This window comes from Epinephelus fuscoguttatus, linkage group LG11, assembly GCF_011397635.1.
Source record: "Epinephelus fuscoguttatus linkage group LG11, E.fuscoguttatus.final_Chr_v1".
In the NCBI taxonomy this organism is placed as follows: Eukaryota; Metazoa; Chordata; class Actinopteri; order Perciformes; family Serranidae; genus Epinephelus; species Epinephelus fuscoguttatus.
Genome location: NC_064762.1, coordinates 18437176 through 18462387, shown reverse-complemented (window position 1 = coordinate 18462387; position 25212 = coordinate 18437176). Strand labels below are relative to the sequence as shown.

At 40.2% G+C, this 25212-nt stretch overlaps 3 protein-coding genes, 1 long non-coding RNA gene and 1 other non-coding gene across 7 annotated transcripts in view; 4 read left to right on the top strand and 1 right to left on the bottom strand.

Annotated features, from left to right (window-relative positions):
• Positions 1-8447, bottom strand: part of mthfd1l (methylenetetrahydrofolate dehydrogenase (NADP+ dependent) 1 like) — a 47799-nt gene extending 39352 nt beyond the window's left edge. The window contains exons 1-12 of the mRNA XM_049590448.1: positions 8058-8447; positions 7235-7319; positions 6928-6978; positions 6787-6840; positions 5751-5875; positions 5065-5165; positions 3676-3812; positions 3032-3143; positions 1375-1442; positions 1168-1265; positions 817-990; positions 229-365 (exon numbers count right to left, since the gene is read on the bottom strand). Of these exons, the coding sequence (XP_049446405.1) occupies positions 229-365; positions 817-990; positions 1168-1265; positions 1375-1442; positions 3032-3143; positions 3676-3812; positions 5065-5165; positions 5751-5875; positions 6787-6840; positions 6928-6978; positions 7235-7319; positions 8058-8293 (1378 nt within the window). The 5' untranslated portion in view covers positions 8294-8447. The remainder of the gene's footprint in view (positions 1-228; positions 366-816; positions 991-1167; positions 1266-1374; positions 1443-3031; positions 3144-3675; positions 3813-5064; positions 5166-5750; positions 5876-6786; positions 6841-6927; positions 6979-7234; positions 7320-8057) is intronic.
• A 2007-nt stretch (positions 8448-10454) lies between these two features.
• On the top strand, positions 10455-14515 carry stx11b.1 (syntaxin 11b, tandem duplicate 1). The gene is made up of 2 exons (XM_049590882.1): positions 10455-11471; positions 12558-14515. Exon 2 carries the CDS (start codon positions 12670-12672, stop codon positions 13564-13566), a length of 897 nt encoding a protein of 298 aa, XP_049446839.1. The 5' UTR covers positions 10455-11471; positions 12558-12669; the 3' UTR covers positions 13567-14515.
• Positions 14516-15973: 1458 nt separating this feature from the next.
• On the top strand, positions 15974-19641 carry LOC125897506 (syntaxin-11-like). Its single transcript, XM_049590880.1, has 2 exons — positions 15974-16126; positions 18138-19641. The coding sequence occupies exon 2, from the start codon at positions 18143-18145 to the stop codon at positions 19043-19045; it is 903 nt and encodes a 300-aa protein (XP_049446837.1). The 5' UTR covers positions 15974-16126; positions 18138-18142; the 3' UTR covers positions 19046-19641.
• Positions 19642-19870: 229 nt separating this feature from the next.
• On the top strand, positions 19871-23140 carry LOC125897505 (uncharacterized). 3 transcript variants are annotated; one of them, XR_007450438.1, is made up of 3 exons: positions 19871-20222; positions 22143-22551; positions 23044-23140. It is a non-coding gene; the product is annotated as an uncharacterized LOC125897505 (long non-coding RNA). The 3 variants fall into 3 exon arrangements; XR_007450439.1 differs by having other exon boundaries at positions 22143-22546; positions 23044-23115; XR_007450437.1 differs by lacking the exon at positions 23044-23140 and having other exon boundaries at positions 19871-20296; positions 22143-22465.
• A 969-nt stretch (positions 23141-24109) lies between these two features.
• On the top strand, positions 24110-24192 carry trnal-uaa (transfer RNA leucine (anticodon UAA)). Its single transcript has one exon. It is a non-coding gene; the product is annotated as a tRNA-Leu (tRNA).
• Positions 24193-25212: the final 1020 nt, after the last annotated feature.

Here is a 25212-nt window from a genome sequence, read left to right as displayed (position 1 = left end):
TGCAACATGAAAATGTGACTGAAGTTGTTATTAAATGTGATAACATTCTTAAAAAATATATATACACAACTTATTATTTTGGAATGACAGTCCACAAAATCAAACACTACTGTATCATATTAACATGTGGTCAAGAGAAAGCTAAAGAGCACATACAGGTGAAAGCATACTTATCAGACAGAAATGCCATATACATTTACCACAAGGATGTAAGCATTCATTGCTGACCTTTAACCCCAAAGGTGGGTCCCTGAGAAGGTTGTCGCAGACAGGCGAAGGAGTTGAGCTTCAGGTGGGCAGACAGGGCCTGGACAAGGCCGATGATGACCGTGCTTTTACCTTCGCCCAGTGGGGTGGGAGTTATACTAGACATAGAGAAAACTTCTTTTTTTAAATTTCCTTTTTTGTTTTTTGGTGTGCATGATGTGACTGAATCTCTGTGCATTCATGTCACAATCACATTTAGTCTGCTGTCAAATAATCAATACGTGCCTTTAAAGGAATACTTTATCCCCAAATGACCATCTGTATATGAATTACTCTTACTTAGTGTTTACTGTGGAGACATCAAGGAAATCAAATTTCCTTTACAAATTCAATGTAACACGAGGTGAGTAAGTGATATACAAATGGTCATTTGGGGGGTGAAGTATCCCCTTAAGATAATACCATAAACAAAGGAGAGAGAGAGTGATCTCTTGCTGAGCACAAATAGAACTTACTTCGTGTTTACATCACAAAATCAAGCACTAGGTGGCACTGAAGGAACATGATAATTAAGAAAAAGGATTCAGTTGATGAGTAGGTCATACACACCCAGCAACCAGTACATATTTCCCATCAGGCTGTTTGTGGAGGCGGTCCAATAAGGAGAGCCGGACTTTAGCTTTGCTCCTGCCGTAGGCTTCAAGCTCCTCTGGCAGCAAACCAATCTCCTCAGCCAGCTGGTCCACTGGCTTTGGAGTCTGAGCTCTGGAGATCTCTATGTCACTGACAACCACAGAAAGCATGATCAACCATTCAGGTCGATTTAATTTTAAAGCGTCAAATACATGGACAAAGTCTCTAAGGTACAAGTAAGTGAACAGTATGATGTGTGAAAAGGATTGTAAGACCACGTGGATGTGGATGAACTTCTTAAAGCCCCTTACAGATAGTAGTGTATACCTTGGTACAGGGGTCATGGGCTGCAGTTTGAGGCTGCGCAGATGCCATGGGCGGTACTGCTGCTCCTTGAGCCACCGACTGCAACTGCGCACCACATTCTAGTAGACACAGAGAGGGAGGTAGGAAGGTAGAAAGCTTAAGAACAAGAAAAGACAGAATATAGTAAGCGAACGGGGCGAGAATGGAGACAGAAACAAAGAGGCGCACCTGTGTTCTGTAAGCTGCTGTGAGGTATCCTAACCCAGGCTTTGAGGACATCTCAGTAGCATCTTCATCTAAAACAAAAAACAGCATCATAAATGTACTTGTTGAGTAAAAACATTCATTGCCAAATGTTTATTTAAAATGCATAACTAAAATTGGTTTATTTTCATTCCCAGTACATATCTTATTTGCATGACCTATGTGTGTTCATTGTAATCATGAGAGACTATGAGGCAGAGATGATCAGACAGAAAATATTAACAGAGAGGAAGACAGATCATCCTGAAGGAACTTCAGAGAGTCTTTGCACAATAAGGTGTTTGAGGGGAATTCCTGTTATCATCCTCTCCGCTAGCATGAATAGATGCATCTCATATCCACCAAGAGATTAAGAACAAAGTCTGGGTTGTTTTGAAACTGAAATACAAGAAAGCTCATTGTGAACGACACTAAGCCTGAGAGGAAGGCATCCTTGTTCCTGGGTGATAATGATGAATCCTTGATAAGGACAAAATGGATGTGTGAGAAATCTAATTTTAAGGTAGAGCTGATGGGAAAGCATAAGGAAGACCAGAAATGAAGATTAGAAAATGATCTTGGGTAAAACTATGACAAACCTGTGGTTGGCTTCAGTTTGTGTGTGTTGTTTTAAAATTTCCTTGTGTGATAGCACCTCCATGTGAGTGAAACTGTAATGGCACACAATCTTGTATTTCAATTCATAACCAATCAGAAACCCTCAGTGACTTCTGTGCTTTGATTAATGACCACTCAAGTACATTAGGAGGAGTGTAGCATGAAAGGTTTAAAAAACTGATGTTGGAGGAAGTGTTATTTTGTCTGCATTCTGAATCTGAAGATTAAAACACTTTGTACAAAAAATAGGAAAAGTTTTGTTTATCTGTAGCCCCTTTTACACTGCCTTTTCAAGGCTGGAATGTTGCGCCGTTATTCTGCCTTGTTTTCTTGTATAAAAGGTACAATCGTGGAATGGAGGACAGCCTAGTGTTGCCTTAAAGCCAGCTACGGAGGTAGTAACAGCGCCAAATTGTTGTCTGTGTAAAAGAGACAACTGGCAGGGCAGGATGAGTGTGATATATTGACAATGTGTTATGTTTGCAGTCCGCCACCAGAGATTTTTAAAGTAACTAGCTGCAGTTAGCAGCTAACTCAGAGAGGAACAGCAACCAAAAATATTTGCAAATTGATGACACAATGAGGTGAGGGAGCTCCTTGCCCTTCGAGCAGAGAAAGAGATCAACTGCCACATAACAGGGACAGTAAATTATCATTATTGCCATGTTTTGGCATTGTTATCTTTTGGAAAATGCTGCCCAAGGTGTATGTTATGTGCTACACTAGACACCAACGCTGTTCTGTTATGCATCACACCTCTTAAGCTTCCAGAATATAGACTACACTAGTATGTCTATGGAAGCTCAGATGCATTCTCAAGTGCTTTGGTCAGCTATAATCCTTTTGAATGTGTTCTGAAAGGTCAACAGCAAACAGGATTTATGTGCAGTGATGAGGTTTATAATCCAAGCAGCGTGCAACACCCAGGGGTGTGATGCCAAGAGGCTAAGTGAATTTATTTTCAACTGTAGATCAAACTCATGCAGGGTGATTGTGCTGACTAAGACGACATACTCAACAATACCTGTCTCCAGGGTGGGCTCACAGCAGATGACAGCAGCCCCTGGTCTAACCCAGGTGGGTGGGACATCTGTATTCCCTGCTCCTAACAGGACCACAGCATCAGCTTGCATCATCTAGGAAATAAGGAAAGGAGAAGAAATTAGATATGAAGAATTTAACAGAGAGGGAAGTTAAAAAGAAGAAGCAAAAAGAGTGCGTGACAGGCATAAACAACCTTAATGACTAAGTTCCTTCTGGGAAATGTGACTGGCCAGTGGAAATATGTGCAGCACAACTGTTCAAACAGGCTCTGTTCATCTGATCGTGATATTTTATGACTTGCATTTGAAGAAGCAGAGACTGACTCCATGTGGTCAGCCAGTAAAACTACATATCTTGGAGCTGGTGCAACGAATAACAACAACAGATGTTTAAGGATACAGAACATAAGAAGAGGATAATGTGAAAAGCATTAAGGCTTTAGCACTGTCTTTCCAAACAAATGATAAAAGTAGACACCAAAAAAGAATGCCAAGCTGAGCAAAAACAGGAACATGGACCAAACTACAAACTTTTTACAGGTCACCTTTCAAGTCTACAGTAAACTTGGGTAAGAAAGTGGTGAGAAAGAAAAGGCAGAAAATATTCACACACATACAAACACACCTGTCTCTGTAGGCTCTTGGAGCTCCAATGACTCTTGAGAGCTACCATTCCATTCCTTTCAATCAGGCACTGCAGGGACACCACAAGAGGTTCTTCTCCTCCGACCAGCAGCACAGATTTCCCCTCCAAAGGAGTATCTGCAGAAATGTATTAATGCACAACATAACCTTCCTTATTTATTCCATGAACAACCAAACTCCCAGCATAATCTACATGTCAATTACAGTCAAGCCCATGTAGTCGAGTGTTCATAATACATATCAAAATGCCTACTAATAAGACATGGATGCCAATAACTTTGCACACCATTCACAAAGCAGGTGTTTAATAACTTTGTGCAACATTGTGGTCATAATTACAGATAAGCTGATATGTGGGAAATTTTTAAATCTAATGCCCATAAACTTTAGATTTGGAAATTTACCACATTGTATAATAGTGCAACTGGATAGAAATGATTCACTTTCGAGTCATTGCATGTTGAAAAACTGTGTCACATGTTAGTGAATCTGAACTAACTCTATCAGGGACACTCAGAATAACTGTGACCCTATGTACATCTGAACTTTGACCCCTGCCCTCTGAACCTCATGATGTATCTCAAAATTGGTCCCAACTCAGCACTAAGTTGAGTGTCAGCATTTTCTCATGTGTGTCCCAGTGCCAAAATCTTGTACGTGCACAAACAGTGAGTATACATTTGCAGTTTCAAGAACTTTGTGTGTTCAAACTGATCTTAGGAGAATATTTTGCTTGCCCTTTTCTGTTCAATTCCCAAATTTGACATTTTTTCAAGGTTATATACATATGAGAAGTATAAATGTGAAAATTAGTACATTCGCCACTAATTCTTACATGTACTAACTACACACTACCCAAAACACAATTGATACAGTGCACTTTGGATAAACACAGCTGCATCTAATAAAATTACTAACGAGTTGGACAAAGCGTTGCGTGCACAGCTATTATTTTGTCCTATGGAATTCTGCTGACAGCGATATCTATAGTTGTACTGACACAACCACTAACATGACTAGCAAGGACGCTACACAGCAGCTGGCAAACTTGTGGACATAATAACTGTGCGTGTGCCAGTAACAAAATGTGAACACAAGTGGTCAGCTGGAGACACATGACAGGCACAGGAATGAACAGCAATGTGTCTTGGCTGTCCACTTGTGTTTAAATCACCAAAACGCATGTTAATGCCAGGTCTAAACAGGCTCTGATTGTCGGAGCTTGCTGCTACTGTTGCTTTCCATGATCAGACTCGCGCTTTCATTTTATCAGCTTCACCTGCATTTTGGATGCTGTTACGTCTCTGAATAGTGTCCCTTTAGAGGTAAATGTAAGCACTGTTAAAGCTACAGATGTCAAAGTGTATACCGTGTTTCTCCAGCAGATACAGGACAGCGCTCGCAATGGGGGGCACAAAGCCTTTGCTCAGGTCTCCTCGTACCAGACGGCCCACATTCAAATCGGATATCCTACATCAAGACAAAAATGGACATAAATACAAGAGAATCCATTTTCCATATATCAAAATAAATTAATAATTCTCCTCCCTGGAGGCTTGTCACTTCTAGGATTGCAGGTCAAAAAACACAACAGAACAACCTCAACTATTTTTCATGACTTTGCTTTACATGATTTGTCCTGGCTGATCTTAGACTTTTTGTCAATTTGTGTTGATTATGAAGGGTGCCTTCCAAATTTACTTGTCTGCTGAAGTCACACACTCTGCATTTAGACGATCTTAATACTGTGCAGCCTTTTCTCATTTGATGTACCACATGAGTGAATGGGTTTATTTCTGTTAAGACAGCTGATACTTGGCAGACTGCTGCATAAAAATGTCTACTGTCGATACATGAAACAACGGGCCATGCCAGTTTTAAGAGAATACAAATGATTTAGGGAAGACAACATATCTTAAATCAACACAGTTAAAAGATATTTAAACAGAATGTGACATTTGGAAGAGATACGCTCTTCACTGTTATGTCACTGAGATTCGAAAATTCAGCAGTTTTTAAATGCAGTGATTGGAGTTGGCTTTTGCAGGTTTTTACCCGTCTACGTCCTTCTCTGGTTTGAGTGTGCTCAGCACTCTATTGGTGAGGGAAGCAGGGGGGAGGTGGAGGTAAACTCCGTGCACCCTGGGGTCTTCATTCAGTTTCAACACCTCCTCTACAATCTACATGCATTCACACGAAGACAAAACACACACAAACAGAAATTAGTTTTTTGGTGGAAAAAGTTCACAGTATTTGCGAGCACAGTTGCAATCGTTGTGGAAATGTAACACATTCAAATGTTAATGTCACACATGCCGGTACGAGTACTGTCTGAATGCTATGGTCTACAGAAAACTCCGGCCTTCACAACTAAAAGATTAAGTATCTTGATCTTTAAAGGGAACGTGCTGATTAACAACAAGGGAAAGAGTGAGACAGCAAGTGCACCATCAAATTTTACAGGTCAGTGCTCTTGACAGCACATAAAATATAATAATTTCTGAGGGAGAAAGGAAAGGTGGGAGAAAACAGTTGTGGCAGATTGGTGGTGGAGATTTTGATAAAACAGAGGCAAGATGTGTGAAAGTAGAGCAGTGGATCAGTACATTAGTTGAGTCCTTGAGGCCAGGAGCTGTAATACAAATCATCAACTGTCAGAGGAAATACCTGAGCTGTTCCCAGGGTTTCATCCTTTCTATACGACTCAAGAGGCTACTTCAGTCTGGGCAAAGAGAGCCACAGCTGAGAGACTGTTTTTCTAGTCCCAGTTACACAATGTTGGGAAATACCATGTGGTGAAAAATGAAATTAAACAGAACCCTAAAAAGTGACTAAATGTATTAGGAAATCAGGGATTAGTCATGTAACAGTTGAGAGATGATGACTGAAAGTCAAGTTAGGTTTTAACAACATCAAACCTTATGTTGTAATTACACTCCACACAACCACTATGATCATATGCTGCACAGACAAAAGCCACAGGAAGGGTAAATCATGCACCAACTTGCTAAATAATTACGGGGCGGAAGAGATTTCCTTGTTATTTGCCGCTGAGGTAAACCAGCCATATTTGTGAGTCAGCTTCACTTACTTCGTCTTCACTGCACTCCTTTGACAGACAAATCTGGATGACATTTATGCCGATCTGTTGACATACAGACAAGGAGAGGGTTGAAACGTTGAGTAGATTTGTGGAAAAGACAACATGGATAAGAGCAAGAGAGAAATTTACCATTTCTGCCATTTTCTTATTGACCTCCAACAAGCTGTCATCTTTACCTGCCTTTGAGATAAAAACAGCACACTGAGAAAAATAACCCACAGACCTGATAACACAGGCATCTTCAATGGCTTCAGTGAAATCATAAACCTGATGTAATCAGGTCACTACTAGCACAACACAACTCTGCTGAGGTAAATTGGCATCATACTACTTTTTTTTTACTCTAGGTTTTTAAAATACTTCAAGGCAACCTTTCACAAAAGAGTAACTTGTATTTACACACATGTTCTCATTCTTCTGTTTTTGCTTACAATACCTGTATAATGGCTAGCAAAGGCTGGACTGATGGATTCCCTCTCTGCAGAGCCAACATGGCCTCCTCGGTGCTCTGAATCACATCCCTGTGAGAGAAAACAAACTGGTAAACAATGCCCAATCATCCATTTAGGGCTATGCTGTGTTTGTGGCTGTAAATTATGCCTCAAACTCTCTCACTTGCCCTCTTCAAATGACATAGTAATACCCCCTGTGAAACCCCTATGTAATCCCACTTAATACATCATAAAGAGGGTAATTTAGCCATCTTTGCTGCAGTTAAAGGAATAACACTCCAGTAAAATCAAAAAGTATCACGGAAATATCTGTTTAAAAATTAAATTAATAATAATTGTAAGTGAGCACCTAACTGCGCACGTGATAAGGTGTGGGAGGGGCCCATATGTTAATATCTACAGTTAACACACTGACCTATATATTCTGCAGGGTCTTTAACACTGCTAAATCCACATCTAGGTGTCTCAGTTTGTGTCACATAACTCTTCAGTACAGCACATTCACCCATATGTGTTTGGCTTAATTCCCTAGGCACATTTTAGCATAGTGTGTTTGGCAACAACAGAGCAGAGTTACATCAGCTGGCTGGAGACCCTCTGATGACTATGATGACCCTCTCCGACTACACGTGCGAAACTGCCACTATCCAACTACAAAAGCTACGGCGAGTCGGAAGATACTGACCATTGTTTATCACTGCAGCAAGCTCGACTTTTATCTTATATTTGGTTAAAAATAACACAAGGAAAACATTAATTCAATAACGTGTGGTCACATATGTTTTACCGTTTTTATTTCCTGTTTACCTCAAAACACTGTCGCTCTCTAACCCATCTTCCTTTTGGGACAGTTGCCCAAAGTTATCGGCTAACTTCTGCTTGGTACCGCCGCTGCTAGTAGCGCTTGCCGCCCTGATGAAGATCCGACCGTGGGCAGGACCAACCGGTAGGCATCTCCTCGGAAAGCCGCTGACTCTGCTTCCTGGTCGGGCTGGATGTATCCGAAGGCTGCCACAGGCACTGCGAATCATTGACAACTTCATGGCTGTTTCTTTAAGTGTTTTTTTTTTATCGTGGCGTTTACGTTTTTTCTTCTCCTTGTTGGTCTTGCGGCGTTTAGCGAAGGACTCAAACTCCCGGAGGAACAAAAAGAAAGTTGAGATAGCTAGCGACAGGGTGCTGATGGAGGTACGCTGTCTTCAGGGACACTCGGAAATTTGAGCACTCTGCGGCCGATATACATTAACATCCCATTATGACGCTTTAAGTCGTATAACGTTAAAGGCAAGGCAATTCGGACGTCACGCCCTATCGCTCAGAAGCATTTTATCAACACGATAAATCTAATATAATTTACACAATGTAATGCGTATCTAACCTTTTTGGCACGCGTTCTTTTATTATTAATTAGGCGGGACATTGCTATAGTTCCTTCAAATTTCCGAGATACATCTGAAAGCAGCATGCTCAGAGGAACAGACATGCTTGAGGTTACGAGCACGCGCGTTCACGTGCAATATTGGCACATAGAAGAGGACAAATCAGGTCACATCAGTCTCTCAGCTGGCGGTCTGACGACGATAAGCATATACATACATATGCAGATATCTTTTTAGATTAAGGTCACATTAGTTCACAAACTATTACCTGTACATCCAGGTAGGTTCTCAGTGAAAAAAGATGATGGCCTATTGGGGTGGGGAACATTATAGAGGTTCAACAAATATTTAAAATAGTAATTTAAAAAGAAAAAGGAAAAAGCTGAACCAAAGTGTCTCTGGATTTAATTTTGAGAAAGTTTTTAGATGATAGTTTCATGCAGCTGTTTTGCAATAGAGTAAATCCTAAGCTTTGTCTTTGCTCAGGGTTTACAGTTATGCAAATAGACCTATGTGTTAAACACAAAATAGACAAAACAAACAAGGCATTTATTTATGTATTATTTTATTTAGTTCTCTTTTTTTTACTTTGTATTATCAAACAGCAGGAAAACATACATAAACAGATAATGCCAGGGGATCAGAGCACTAACAGAAATCATACATCATTTCATAGCATGTTATATGGAGTACACAGATTCAAGGTTTTGGTCGATTTCCTTTTTTTTAGAGAATAATTGATGCAATGATAATGACTTAAATAAGGACACAGAGTTACAATAGTCTGTATACATAAATATGATATAATAAATACTATATATATATATATATATATAAAAGACAAGAAATACCCAACTCTACATCATGCTAATCAAGTTAATATAAAAAGACATAATTCAATAAACTGCACCTACAAACAAGCTGGAGAGCCACTGGCCCCACAGCCTCAATGAAAACCTTGGCCAAGGCCTGGATAATTGCATTTTCTTAGACAGAGAGTCTGCACATATATCGATATATAAGATTTCATATTAAAGCAGGAGAGGTATGCACACCAACTTTACATTTACAAACATTTGGCTGGCACTGCACCATCGTGGAAGTTTAAGAAGTAGTCTCATGCCATTGTTAAAGGAGTGCCACAGGTGGGCAGTCATGTATTACAGTAGAACCAGCTGACAAACTAAGCAAAGCAAAGTCCTTTTTCTACTTTGGTGTGACGAGACAACTACTCCCACTGTGTCCAAACAAATGAACATTACATCATAATGTAAAACAAATGTGTTAGACATTCACAAGAAGGAATGAATTGCCACCATTTTAAAGGAATTAGGCAACAGCTTAGGGCCATGTTTACTTCCTCTCAGATGATGTCATTCACATGCACTGCAAAACATCCTCACTGGAAATACAAAAGGACTTATCTAGAATGTTTATGTTGTCACGTTTGAAACGCTTCATATGAAAAGAGAACAAAATATGTTATTCCTTACTGTATACTCTTATACAGCCTATTGATTTTATGGCAGATAGCCTGCAGTTCTACTATAGGCTGCATTTTTCTGCTGCAATCCAAGTAGCCTATTTAATTTCAAAAGGGGCCCCTGTCTTAGAACTTAATTTTTTATTTAGTTTTCACCAACAACAATACAGTGTATATGTTTCCCCTTTTCCAAGATGTATATAACATTCATACACAATGTATTCAGAAATTACCCAAACTTGAAGAAGACAGCATAGACATCCACTCTGACATCTTTACCCATTGGTTAGAAAAAGCAGAACTTAATACAAAAATATAAAAATACGTTTTAAAAAAAGGAATGAAAAATAATAGTAATAATTGTCCACTCCACATTATAATCACACAGATAAAGTATATGTGTGATATGTGCATAGGGGGATGTAAACGTAAAAGTCTGGCAGAGCCCTACTGCATGATAAACCTCACTGTATTAATAAAACCATGACAGGACTCTATCATTTAGTAAAGAGGGATTTCTGTAATCTTAATGAGTATGTAATTTGTTCCATCCGATAGTGGTCCCAGATTTTTTGCCATCTGGTGGTTATACACCTTGTTGAAAAACCTCTTAAAGGGCATCAAATACTTACTCCATACTCTCCACAAAACCACATTTTTAAATGATGGAAAATAATAATTAATGCCAATATCTGAGCAAACGTCACTTAATATCAAATTTACCTTAACAACAGTACAAGTGAGACTGTCTCTCTCACACACATATTCACACACATAACACAAGAGAGGACTTTCAGAAGTCATTTGGGCGTGACTGGTAAATCTCAACGGCAACTGGCTCCACTGGCCCCAGCACCGTCAGGTATCACTGCCATCAAAACTCACAAATAAAACGTTTCCACGGCGGCTGCAGCTCAACAGACAAATATAGTGACTGACAGGTGTCGCCAGAGTCAAAAAATCACCTGTTCTGGACTCCCCCTTTCATTTTCTAACAGTTCTGCCCTAGGAAAAAGAGGCCTGTGCGCTTGAATTGGCACTCAGTCGGTTCATCCACACCAGCTGCTCACACCTCACCCTGTCCAATCGACGCTCCTGAGGCGCAGCGTCACTGCAGAGGCCAAACCGACCGGGCTTCATTCCTCAAGTCACATCAGTACAGTCGCATGGTGTGGCTCTAAACCACAGTTGAATACCAGTTTAGGCTCCAAAGATAGCTGCATTACGCATGTAGGGCCCTTTGTTCCTGCTCACAGTACGGAGCGGTCGACTTCACAACTGTAGGATGGTGCTGTGGCACCACGGCCATCTTACGTTAACGGACAAAGTTTGATCCCTGTGTTCATCAGAGCACAACAGGTAAGACGCTCTCCTTTGATTTCCTTTGTAATCCTGTATGAAAAAGAGAAAACCTTACACCAGTAAGCTGCCAATATTGTAAGAAATGATGAACCTGTGTGTGTTGGGGTCTGTCCTAACATGTGCCTGAGATTTAGCCCCTCTGGTGAGAGATACTCAAGTGGGGTAGACAGATGGATAGATACGAAAATAACATTTATTTTTATTTATTTATGTATTTAATTGCAAAAAAGAGGAAAAAAACAGCATATCTTTAAAATTAATTTGCATAGATTTTACATTGCTTATTATTTGTACCATATATAAAGTCTAAACGGTACAACATGTCTGTATAACCCCTTGCCATTTACTTTGATGATATTTTAACCATGAGACTGAGCTGTTGTAGATCATCTGAATAATCCCTACTATAAAATAGTATTTTTTATTTTTATTTTACTTATTTATTTATTTATTTTATTTATTTATTTATTAGCTACTGACTAATGATAATAAATTTAATAGTCTAGAATAATTATTTTTAATCTAATGACCAGGAGCACTTGAGTCAATAGCAGTATTCATACCTTTAGATATTTTATCCACAAAATTTCAACTTGTTTAAAGCCTGTTGTGATCACAATTAAATACATTTATACCCAGCTGAAGGTAGAAAAAGACAATACAAAAACATCAGGTATGAGTTCTTTTTTCACAAGGGCAATGTTGTTTTTTATGTTTGGAGTATTGCTCAAACTGGAGATCCAAGATACTCCAGTATCTGCTGATTCTGATGCGCCAGTTAGATTAAAAGTCATACTGAATGTCTGGATAAAGACGTCAGACGGATCACAAGTTAAAAGAACTAGTTTGGTGAGGAGCAACACCTTTGACTATTCTTCTGAGAACCTGTTAGACTAGTGCTGGGTGACTGCTGAAAGAAGACGGAAAAGGCTTTTGCCAGTTTAGATGAGAGACTGGGTGTGTTTGAACTTGCAAGTGTTTTCTGCTTGCGTCTTAAATGTAATCTGTGTCCGTTTATTAATATTTTTGTTTTATCAAGTCATCTGTGGTGTGAAGCTAAAGATTTGTTGTTTGCCCTTTCAGGTCAGCCATCCTTGGTGAGTCATCTTTTCCAATGTGTATTAGAGGAGGGGAGATAACCAGACACAGAAATTCATCTTGACATTGTAACCGTCACTTGTTCTCCGGCCCAACCATGAGGGACAGACTGAGCAACCTGCAGGAACTGTCCAACGGCCATGTGGAGCAGATGGAGTATGCGGAGTCCACTGTCTCCGATGCCTTCAGTAACGTGGACCTGGAGGAGGAGTTGCCCCATGAGGCAGTGGTGTTTGACAACAGCCCCGCTCTGGTCGAGGTCTTCTCCCAGTCACAGGACATCCACAGAGAGATCCAGCTCATCCGCCTGGAGAACAAAAGGCTCCGTGAGCAGAACTCTCGCATACTCCAGGGCGTCACCACCATGAGCACTATCAAAAGAGACTCCAATGCTATTGGTGCTGATATAAAGACTCGGGCTGAGGATGTGCTGGGACGCCTGAAGGAAATGGACAACACAGCCCACAAGCTAGAAGAAGAACACGGCTCAAATTCCGCCGTCACACGTATCGCCAGAACCCAGTATGCTTGCCTCAGCAATGGCTTCCGCGATGCCATGTTTGACTATAATGAGGCCGAGATGAGCCATAGGGAGAACTGTAAAGCCCAGATCCAGAGGCAGATGGAGATAGTGGGACGTGAGGTGTCAGGGGAGGAGGTGGAGGAGATGATCGAGAAGGGTCAGTGGAACATCTTTACTGACAACGTCATGGCTGAGGGTAAAACGGCTCGATCTGCTCTGTCCCAGATTGAGAAACGCCACCAAGAGTTGCTGGACCTTGAGAGCCGTATCCAGGGCATCCATGAGATTTTCCTGGACATTGCTATGCTGGTGGAGGAGCAAGGCCCCATGCTGACCACCATCCAAACCAATGTTCAGAAAACTGATGAAGGCATACAGGAGGCTCTCGTCAAACTGGGCAGGGCCAAACGTCATGACAAGAACAACCCCTTTAGAAAGATGTTTTGCAGCTGTTTCCCGTGTGTCGACTAATGACTGAACAGGACAAAAATGGGTAGAGGGATGGCAAAATATGCAAAGAGAAGTGGAAAATCTTAATGACATGAAATAATTTCTGTATGTTTCACTGGCACACTTGTCTTACTGACCTGTAGAGCTGTAGATATAAAAAACAGGAAGTGAAATAAAGGTTTTATGTGTATAGAGAGACAATAATGCTCAGATAAAATATAAAAAAATGTATTTCAGTAATTCATTGATGTCTGTAATGTTTGTATGAGAGGCTTGAGGCAGGTATCTCAAATCAGAATTCACCCCCCCATGACTGAGGTGTGGGGCAGACCTGAAACAAATAGTACCTGAAATTACTGTTCATGTTTTTATAGCCTGATGAGTTTATACCAAATCACACAACTCAAAGATTGATGATGGTGATGTTTGCAGATTAATTCAAAGATGGGATACATGTTTGTGTGGGTCATGCTACCCAAACAATGATTTCTGATGCAGTAAATTATCCAAGTAGTTAAGCTGAAAGAAATGTTATGATATGCACCTAAAACATGTTCAAGTGTCTGTAAAAACAGATATCCTAGATGTATGGCTGAAAGGAATTGTTTTAAAAATTGTACAGCTTATGGGGTTGATTCAACTGTAAATATCTTCTGCCTTACTATATGTATAAATTATGAAATTCTTGTGTTGATAGTGACCAGTCATACTGTATTCACACTGTCAAAATCCGCTATCATTCCTCATATTTACCATCTCTTTGAGGACACAGTAAGTGAGGAGCGGCCGCAGTTTTACTATATGTTTTACTAGATTCTAAATGTTATGCAGGGGTGTCAGGGATCACACTTCTAATGTGCTGTGATGTACCCCTATCTGCTACTTTTCACTGCTACTTGTATGACTATATGTATGATAATACCTTTCTTCTGTTGTGTCATGTATATTACATAAATAGTTATATTAAAAATTGGTGTGAGTCTGGCTTTATTTCTGTTTGAACATAGGTTCTGGGGGTTCTCCCACAGAAAGAAAAGTGATTTGAATACCCTTTTTCAGGCATTGTTACATACATTTAGGGACTACAGTAACCACAACAAGATTTAGGAAATAATTCAGTTGGTCATCATGTTAGATTCTGCCAGTGTAGTACTAAATATGCTAATTATACAACACCTCTGTGGCATTTTTTGGAGTACATCAGAGCAAAATCAACAGCTCAATTCACATTCTCAGTCAGAACATTATATTGTATTTAATTTTTCTTTTTTTATGTTACTTCATCCCCTATCATATTGACTTTTTTTAATATGCTGTTACTCTCTATCTTTACTTGTAAGGTGACCTTGAGTGTCTTGAAAGATGCCTATAAATAAAATCTATTATTATTATAATTACAAGTAGCGTATCAAGCATGATTTACAAAGGACATCTCCTCCCCATCTTCAGTGGAAATTACACCTCAGAGAATGACACGGTTCATAGCAGCTTTTACAATGCATTCCACTACAGATTAATGAATACATGCCATAAAATGAAATATGTGATGCATTTCATTAGATTATTCAAACTAAGTAACATATTCTAAATAGTTCAGATTACTTTTGGTATACTTTGAAATTGTCTTGTTGGACTCATTTGTCTGGGTCTTATATTTTCATGCCTTAAACATATATCAGTATCTTGGCTGTGGATCTGCTCTGACATTATCACGTGGCAGCTGCACTGCACACCCTCATTTAAAAGCCGTTTATGGGAAATATGTGTCTCATATGACTTTTACACGGTGTCCTAACAGCAAGCGAATGTGGCACACTGAATCTGTCAACTTAATTTCACCTCAAATGCCTATCCAAGGCATACCGAAAGTCAAAATGAATGCTGTTCTCCTTTCCATTGTAGTATATGTACATGCATGGTCTCATTTGAAAGAACACAAGTTGATTTAAGCAACAGTCAGAATCACTGTAAGTGCTTATGTCATTAGGTTTTCAACACACTGAAATACAAGTTTTTTTATGTTCACCTGAAAATGCTGTTATAAACGATGCTGCAGATGACCAGAAGTGGGAGGTATTAGCTGAAAAACACAATGGGGCCTTGCTTGCGTCACGTTCTTAAGATGCAACTTAGTTACTTGTACTCTATTACTCCCAAACTCTGTGTGCCAGCTCAGCAGCACCCCACTTCACAAATTAGTCCAGTGATGCCATGTCAAACATTTCAGTCTAGCTTTCTCACAGACACTTGTCCTGGATGCATTGTATCACAGGAATGCTGTCTCTCAACTGACCCTGCTTCCTGAAATGGAAAGAACCACACACACACACACACACACACACACACACACACACACACAAAAATGCACCTTCCTTCAAGGAAGTATTGAGCGTTGCAGTGGGAAGGCCCATGTCTGTCACCTGGGAAGGGGTGGCAGTCACACACATGCTGAAAAGCAGACAGACAGACTCAACACAGTAAAAATATGTGTTTCCTAAGTGCCTCGGAACAAACAAATCAGCCTGCGACACTTTAAAGTGATTTACTTGCTTTCTGATTTTGTGGGAGCCAGTCACAAGAGGTAAGACACTTTGAAATGATAGACAAATGATAGTTCATTTTCTTGGGTGATAGGTGGCAGAGGCACCTGGAGACAAGTGGATAATTGGGCTTAATTAGTGCAGAAAGACAGGGCTGATCCAATAGCCATCAAAAAGATGACATTTAAATGTTTGATCATGCATTCTGATAGCTTTTAAGACAGTTTCATGATTTTATTTTTCTTTAAGGAAACTAATTTTGTGTGAGACTGCATTAAAGAATCAGTGACAGAGATTAAGGCAAGCACCACAGTTTTGAGAGTTTTGTGAAGCATGTGGCTGACAAAATTTATATATTGAATAACTAGTTAAACATACATTATGCAACACTATTTTCTGCCTTAACCCCACTTTCAAAGGAAATACCTGTTTTTCAGTGAGCCCGTTTCTTCCTTGTTCCTGGTGTAAAGCTGTGACTGCTGTCACTGTTGTTCAACATAGACCGAAATCCTACTGTTGATAAAACTGACCAGTAATTGTGGCGGTAATTATATAATACTGATATATTGGCTTTGGATGGGTGGTGTAGTTTCCCTGGGTAAAATAACTATGAATCTATCACTATGAGGAGGGTTATACTATAATGAGGGTGTCTACAACCCAACATATAGAAGGTATGTCGTACTAGTTTTGTATTACAAATTGTATCTATTTTATTGTCATACGTGAAACTGTGACACTAATTTAAACTTTTACTTTAACACTAGAGTAGGGGAGACCAGGTATGGTTCTCAGCACCTCTAACTTGCTGAATTCATGTGTCAGAGCTCTCAAATTTTTACACAAAGTACCCGAATTTGTTCACTACAAATAATAATGTTTACAGCTTATCCAGCTATGGCACAGAATTCATTAACTGGTGTCAAATACAAGGAGTTCCGTCGTTACAATCTGCCCCACAACCGGGATTAATTTAATATAATAAATCAGGAATTAAAAATTACAAAGTTACAGAATATACACATAAAAAACTGACACATGTAGTATTTAAAAATTCTTACTTTAGTCTATGTCACTACGCTGTTTGTGTCAGATGCTTAGTACGTCACAAGCTATCCTCTTGCTGCGCATAAAGAATTTTTGACTGCTCTGATTGCCCACATGCAGCTGTGCTGGTCCTCTTTCCTTGAGGTTTTGTCATTTCTTGCAGTGTCTGCTCAATGCCACATGGCAGAGTATTATCTGGGGACAGCCCTTTCTGTCTTCCCCTGCTTCACCTCATCTGATGCAGATTTTAGTATGTCTGCAAGCACACCCCTATCAGTGTCTCTTATCACTGGGGTGTTTCAGCTATTTGATTTAATTAATTTAATTCTTTATTTGTCAGTCCACATGATTCTGGCAGTAAAAATGTAACTACGGCTTATCCATCTTTTTACACACCACATACATGCAATTAAGGGAGCATTAGATCAGCTGTAGTATGGTTCCCCTGAAGCAGCTTTTTGGGGGTCCAGTGCCCACAGCAGCATCCTCCTCTCCAGCTGCCAATTCACACTCCACACTTAGTCCATACAGGGACTTGAATGGGCGACCCTCTGGGTTTCCAAGCCAAGTCCCTATAGAATGAGCCACTGCATCCCCATGCCCCATTCCCACCCCTGTCAACCATTGTTTGGCTAGCTTTTGTAGCATGGTGGTTTAAAATGAGCAAAGATTAAACGTTTTACCTTAAAGACTAATCTCTAATCAAGTTACATAATTCTAATTTTAACAGTATCAGAACTAATCACAATAAATAATTTTATAACTGAAAGTCAGTATTTTGGCTGTAAAATCTGCTCACTCATGACATTTCACATGCAAGGTCAGGAAGGAGATGGTCACACAGTAAATGTATTCCATGAATCATAGTTCATCCCTTCTTGGTAAAATTGGTGCTGTTACAACCACTCTGTTGATACAACCATACATAGTCTCCCCTAAATCAGACCAAAAGTTTGACCACATCTGAGCACAATAACTAACATCTTGTTTCCACTGGTTTCTCAGGCACAATGCGGGACATGCTGGAGAGAATGCAGACCATTAGTGAGGAGCAGGAGGACTACGAACCAGAATTTTATGGAGATGAGTACGATGTAGACAAAGAGACTCTGTCACAACAGGCAGTGGTGTTCGAGAACTCCTCAGCTATTGACAACATCTTGGAGGAGGCCCACTCCATACGCAAAGAGATCTCCATGCTTCGCTTAGAGGTGGAGCGTCTGAGCACACATAATGAACGCTTTGGCACCTCTGTGCGGCGCCTCACCCTAATCAAAAAGGACTCTGACTCCATCGCCAGGGGGATCCAGCAACGTGGGGCAGCAGTGTACGCCCGCCTTCAGGCCCTGGGCAAGGAGAGCAGCCAGCTGGAGGAGAAAGAAGGTCCCAACTCTGCTGTTAGTCGCATTGCTCGAACTCAGCATGACACACTGACCCGTGCCTTCCATGATGTCATGAGTGACTACAATGAGGCAGAGGAGATGCAGAGGGATACATGTCGGGGGAGGATCCAGAGGCAGGCCTCTATAATGGGGGCTGAAATCACCGACGACCAGCTGGATGTGATAGTGGACAAAGGTGGCGAGGGATGGGCTGAGCTGTCCCAGAGCCTGCAGAGCCAAGGCGGACGTTCGTCCCGCTGGGCGCTGTGTGAAATCAAAGGCAGACACAAGGAGCTGGTGGAGCTGGAGGTCAGGATGAAGGAGATCCACGATCTGTTTCTGCACATGGCCATGCTGGTGGAGGAGCAGGGATGTCTGGTTAATAACATTGAGGCTAATGTGTGTGGCACTCAGGAATATGTAGAAAAAATTAATGTCCACATCAAGAGAGCCTTACAGTACAAGAGGAAGAATCCTTTCCGGCAGTGTTGTCCCTGTCTACCCTGCTGGAGACACAACCAAACGTTTTAGGGCTATTTTGACTTTTACATTATTTTATGGATGATTGAAAATTGAAATAAAACATTTACTTGTGTAAAAATTATGGACAGCTGAAAATAAATGCTGCTGTGCAATGTGTTAAACTAATATTTAATGCAACTTTACAAGCACACTCATGAGTACAAAGTGAAAAAGGAGCTGTTACCAGCCATCTAAAGTTTGAGCTACAGTAGACTTATGCCTTATTTGCATGACAGAATTAATTCAGTTGTGGATGTGTGAGCAGGGGAGAAATTTACATTTTAAAGGGATGTTATTTTAAGTTGAATTTGTTAAACGGTTCACTGATTCACAAGCTGTTATTGAGACAACATGTCAGACTTTGGTGGAAGAAGCTAAATTATGTCAACAAACTGTGTTGAGTTAAGGGCTGTACAAGTCCACTAGTTTATGTAGCCTATTAGTTTGTTACTGAAAATTAACCAACCAAAAAACATCATATGTCTACAGTACGTATGGTGTAATATTTTATTGTATCTGTTGTCTTTCAAATGTAAAGCACTTTGAGTTTAAGTGTAATGAAATGTGCTATATGAATATAAATAAAACTGCCATTGGCAACTGTACAGCCGAATTTAACAATGCTTGGAGGCCTGGGTCAAAAATGGGCTACTGGCTGCCTTTAAACACTCTCTTCTCCTCCTCTTGGTGCATAGTCTGTACATTATTCCTACAGGACTCCAGGTTTGTTGTTAGTTCATTTCATTAACAACAAATTCACTTGGAATTGTTTGTTATCTTTGTTTTGTTACCTGTTGGCTGTGTGTGGGAGCTTTACGCACTGCCCAGGTATTATAGGAGCAGGTGTCTGATAATGGACAGGCTGAATGTCAAGGGAAAGAGGTGCTGGTATTAAAAAGTTTTTCGACCGTGCTCTTTACGTTGATTGGTGGCTGCTCGTTTCCCAGTTTCCTTTTGACAACTAAGAAGACAGCTTTGTTCATTTTTGAGTTGAAGAGTAAACGCAGTTACTTTTTTAAATCTAAAGTTCTGGAGAGTTCTGGAAAGTTCTAGAGAGTTCTGGAAAGTTCTTGGACACACCCACGGCTGCAATCAAAGAAAAACTCTTTGATTGAACAAAAGTAGATCGACTCCACAAGCGGAGGAACACAAGCAGCGGAGACAGTGGACGGAGCTTCTGCGGTCTGTGAGTAAATGGAGCCGCTGCGCTCGTATTATGTTGTGTTACCGACGCTAAAAAGGAAACAACGTAGCTTATAGGTAAATGCGCTGAATAAAAGTGGATGTCTTTTGTTTGCCTTGGTCCGCAAAGTGAATACAAAGTTGTAAAAATATATCGTGTTACAACGTCTGTCACTGGACACACGGATGAGACGCTTGAAAATAATTGCCGGTCTACATCGCTTCGGACGCCGACAGGGCTTCACGGTGCATTCAAATGCACCTCATAAACTCTAATCTATAGGCTACGCTACGCCAGGGCCACGCCGGACGCGGAAGCGCTGCGAATAGCCTCGAAGCGCCTCGAAGCGAATCCAGTTTCCTTTCGGCGCCCATGTTAAACTCCGCGGCAGGCACTGATGTGAACGGGCTCGCGCAAGAGCAGCACTTCGTTGGCAGTGTGGCCCTGGCGTAAGGGTCACCAAGGTTGTTTCAAATGGGAAAGTTGCTTTTTTGTTCTTATTTTCATTTGTTGAAATATATCAGCTACATCTGTCATTACTTTATGGTCTTTTACCACAGCCTTTTAAATGATCAAATAACGAACCAAAACCAATCGACCATTCAGTATCCTGTTCATCTCTACATAGACAGATCATATCAAATTATTTCCAGCAAACTGCAACAGATTCTTGTTCAACATGTCCACAGGTACCTCTGTGATAATTTTCAAGTGATTTTTAATGCAGCATTGTTTTCACAATTACATGCTAAATTCATTCACCAAGACCAAATGATAAGCATCCTGCACCACCAAACTTTCCTCAGCAGTGATGAAGTGGATGCAGCTTGTTTTTATCTTGCGCAGAAGTTCCCTGATGTAGATGGATTTCAGTCATGCCTTTGCTATCAGACTCTTCACCAGGGGTGTGTGGTTGGGACATCACAGAAGCCATTTGTGCAAATATTAAATGTAAATGACAACCACTGGATCACAGCAAGTAATATTTTCTGTGGACCCAATGAGCTGTGCATAAATGGCAGCCCGAAGACAAAAATCAACAACACAGAGCGAAAGCTATCCTGGTTAATTCGTCCGCAAGCACCCCAGTTCCTGATTAGAAGGCCTGCCGTGCAGATGCAGCAATCAGCTAGCAGTTGCAGACTTTTTGCATTGGCTTTTGCATCAGTTTTATGTGAGGGAGTCAGGCCAGAGGAATGCCAGTTTCAGGAAAAAACATGAGACAAAGACTGTATGGAGCTTTGCAGAACAAAATGGCTCCAGTATTTCCATATAAAAGCATACAGGCATAGTTCAGGAAGAGGTTCACTGTATCTGCAGGACCTCACACAATAGAGAGGTGATGGTGCAGAGAAGCAGCTGCAGTACTTGGTACCACCCAAATTGCGTGTCTGTCCCAAAGCTTTGGACACCACTGTGAAAACTGCACAAATTAAGAATTGTTTTGCATGACATTGTATGTAAAGGCTGATGATAGGGCATGGAAAAATACTGTGGACATTTCAGTGTGTGTGATTAACCTTTAGTTAATATCCAAGATGTGGAGCTGACATATCTAGTGCTCTACTGAGTGTTTCTAGTTAATACTTGATATGATGCTGCAGAATGAATGTTGTTGGAGTATTCATAGTTAATTGACACACATGCAGTTACTTTTATAGCTTGTTATTTTGAACTACAAGGTTGCATGGTTTCAAGTTTTAAGTTACTCATTGCCACATGCAATTAGAGGAAACAATTGTTGTTTGTTTGTTTGTTTGGCAAACAGTAATCTCACATCTCAGGTTCCTTCTGCCAATGCTCTTTTAATATGTATTAAGGGAAATCTCTCAAGTAGCTATTGCTCATTTAATTAGTACAAAAGGAAACCACACAGTAAAACAAAATAACAAACAATCACCCTATGTGTTTGTCCTTTCTCAGGTCATTTCATCATTCTTGTCATCTCTGCATTCGCATTCGAAGGCTTCGTCACATCGTCACAGCCGTCCTATCAGTTCCACAACTGGAAAACCTTCCATCAGCTCCGCAGAAAGCTGTCCCTAACAACCTCGTCCAAATCACACCCTCAGCTCACCTGACTGGCCAGCATCAGGTCCCCTTGTCCTCTCTAGACGCCACGGTCTTTTGCAGTTTTACCACACATTGTACCCATAAAATGATTAATTCAGTGTTTCATTTTGATGATTAAGAAGACATTTTTGTTAATTTCTGAGTTGAAGAATAAACACAGTTACTTTTTGAAATCGACAGTTCTGGAAAATTCTTGGACACTGCTGCTGAAAAAGGCCCTAAACCTAGATGACACAGGAACTCAGGGCTTCAAGGTCAGGTAATAAGTAACACCCACATTATTGGCTGTGTCCTGTCAGTTTAAATGGTGCTTTAGTGCAGTGTGTTGTTCATATATTAGCAAAGAAAGTAACATTGGACTTATGAAAACAAACGGATTGCCACACAGTATGAGCATCTAGGACCAGTTGCTCATTTGGCCCATATGATAATTCGATTTAAATTTTAGATGTGCCCAGTATGCCCAAGACTGCACAACAAATCCTTGCTTTTAACACCCTTCTTGCTATGAGACTCGTTCTCCTTAAATGGACTCACTCCTCCCCCCTTCTTATGATAGATGGATTCATGAGATACTGCAGTGCATCAGGCTCCAGAAGTTCAGATTTTCTCTGAGGGGATTCTTTAAGATGTTCTACAAAATTTGGCAACCCTTCATAATATTGACTCACTGACTATCAGTAACTGATTGTTTATCATTATTATTATTATTATTATTATTAATATGGTTTGTTCTGTCTGTTGTGGTCAGGAGTGGGATCCAGGAGGATGGACAGGAGTGAGATGGTGGTACTTAAAGGCACCACAGAGCCCTGTTTACTTCTTTGTAAAAATGCATTAAGAGAGTCAGAATAACAGATTAAAAATTGCTAAAATGACAAAACTTGAGAGACAGTGTCTTTCCTCTCTGGTGTGAATGATGCATACAAGCTACACAGTCTGCTGAAAAAGTGTTTTTATAATCTGTAAATAAAGTAGGCTGGTTATCTAAATTACTCAACCATATCTTTTTCTTTATTCGGAGAGTGGTGTTTGATTTGAATAATTTTATGAATACATTATTTGTTTTAAAAAGTTAGGCCTACAAAGAAATGAATGAAACGACTTGGTGCCTGTCCTGTCCCAGCGCTCACCAGTGAGGCGCAGAAATACCCAGCAGGACGTTAACCGTCACTTTCGCTTCAAGTCTCCAATCAAGTTTGGTAACTTCTTCTGCATGAATAACTCCAGAGGTGTCTGTCTCTTTTATTTTCTTATGCTTTTCTTTGCTCGGCGCACCTGTTTATTCAAAGTATGTGGCGATAATAGCTAGACGCTCCGCTGCATGGTTGAAATGACGGTGTAGTAACCGTGCTGTGCACAGTTGCGAGCCTGCTGTAACTTAAGCTACATGCTAACGCTATTAGCTGCTAGCTAGTTATTTACATAGCTAACATAACTTTGTTGGAGTAGCGCCATATGAAACATGGGTTCTCAAAAGCTAACAAGCCAACATTCTTCTCGCTGGCATTGCACGTTATTGCATAACGTTACACACAGTCACAGTTACGGCGGCAACGTTAGTTTGTGTGAATCCTGTGATGTATTGTCAACAAGCGTGACATTAGCAAGTTCGCTCCAGGCTGCACAAGTTAGCTGCTAGCTGCTAACACCGTGCTAGCATCATAGTTATACTCACGAGGCGTTGTTGAAATTAGGATTATTGTAACAAAGCGGTTTATTGCTAGCTCCGTAGTCATAAAAAATAAAATAATAAACTAGATTTGACCATGTTGACGATTTTTTCTAGGGTAAATGTGGCGGGATGTGGTGTATACACCAGGATGGCCGAGTGGTTAAGGCGTTGGACTTAAGATCCAATGGACATATGTCCGCGTGGGTTCGAACCCCACTCCTGGTATAGTATTTTGACGGTGTTTCCAAGATCGTCGTGACATTAACCAGAATAAGCATAAGATGCGTCACCGGCAAACACGAGCCCAGAGAGGAATTATGGGACAGTACTTTCCAATGCTTGATATCAAAAACGGAGACAGATGTTGCGTTTTAGTTGACGTCAGTCGAAGACACCATTTTGCAGATGAGGTCATTATAACAAGTAAAGTATTGCAAGCATTGCAAGTATCACGACTTAACCATGCACACAACGGTACATATTTCTCATGTTTACTTTTATTCTATTCTTGTGTATTCAGTTGACGTATATATGGTAGTTGGATTTCACACGTACAGCCTCAGCACAGTGATGATACATATTTTATTTTTAATATTTTTATATCTTAAGTATCAGTGTTAAACACTGTAGCATAATGCAAATTATATTTTTTATTTTATAATATAATGTTCATTTCTATTTTATTGCTTTATATTTACATACTTATATTTCATACTCTTATTCTTACTTCTTAAAATTCTCTATTCTTTACATCAGAGCTGCTGTAGTGAGTCACAGTTTACCCTTTTGGGGTCAATGAAGTATTTCTGATTGTGATACTGATACTAAATAAACTCTCTTCCCTAAGTAATATTATTGGTAACGTGACAAAAGTGAAAATGTAAATGAAATATCACAGCTGCTCTGTTGTGATAATGTAGTCATTAATTTTCTGAGTATTCATTCTCGTGTGTGATGATCTAATGCACCTCAACTGCCCCTTTTTGTAAGTATTCTTAGTTTTCCTATTAATCATACACTAATTTACTTAAGTACAATGTTTTTGTACATATATTTTATAGGAATGGCGTTTTTAATTGGTAATGATTGGCAAGAAGGTCGTTCTGATGGTACATTCATGCTGAATAATCTGAATAGCACTCATTATTTAGTGTAATAGAAAGTTCAGTTTCTCCTGCAGGCTCATGCAGTGAAATTGTCCATACATTTGGCATATTGGTGAATATGTCTGTGTGTTGATACCAG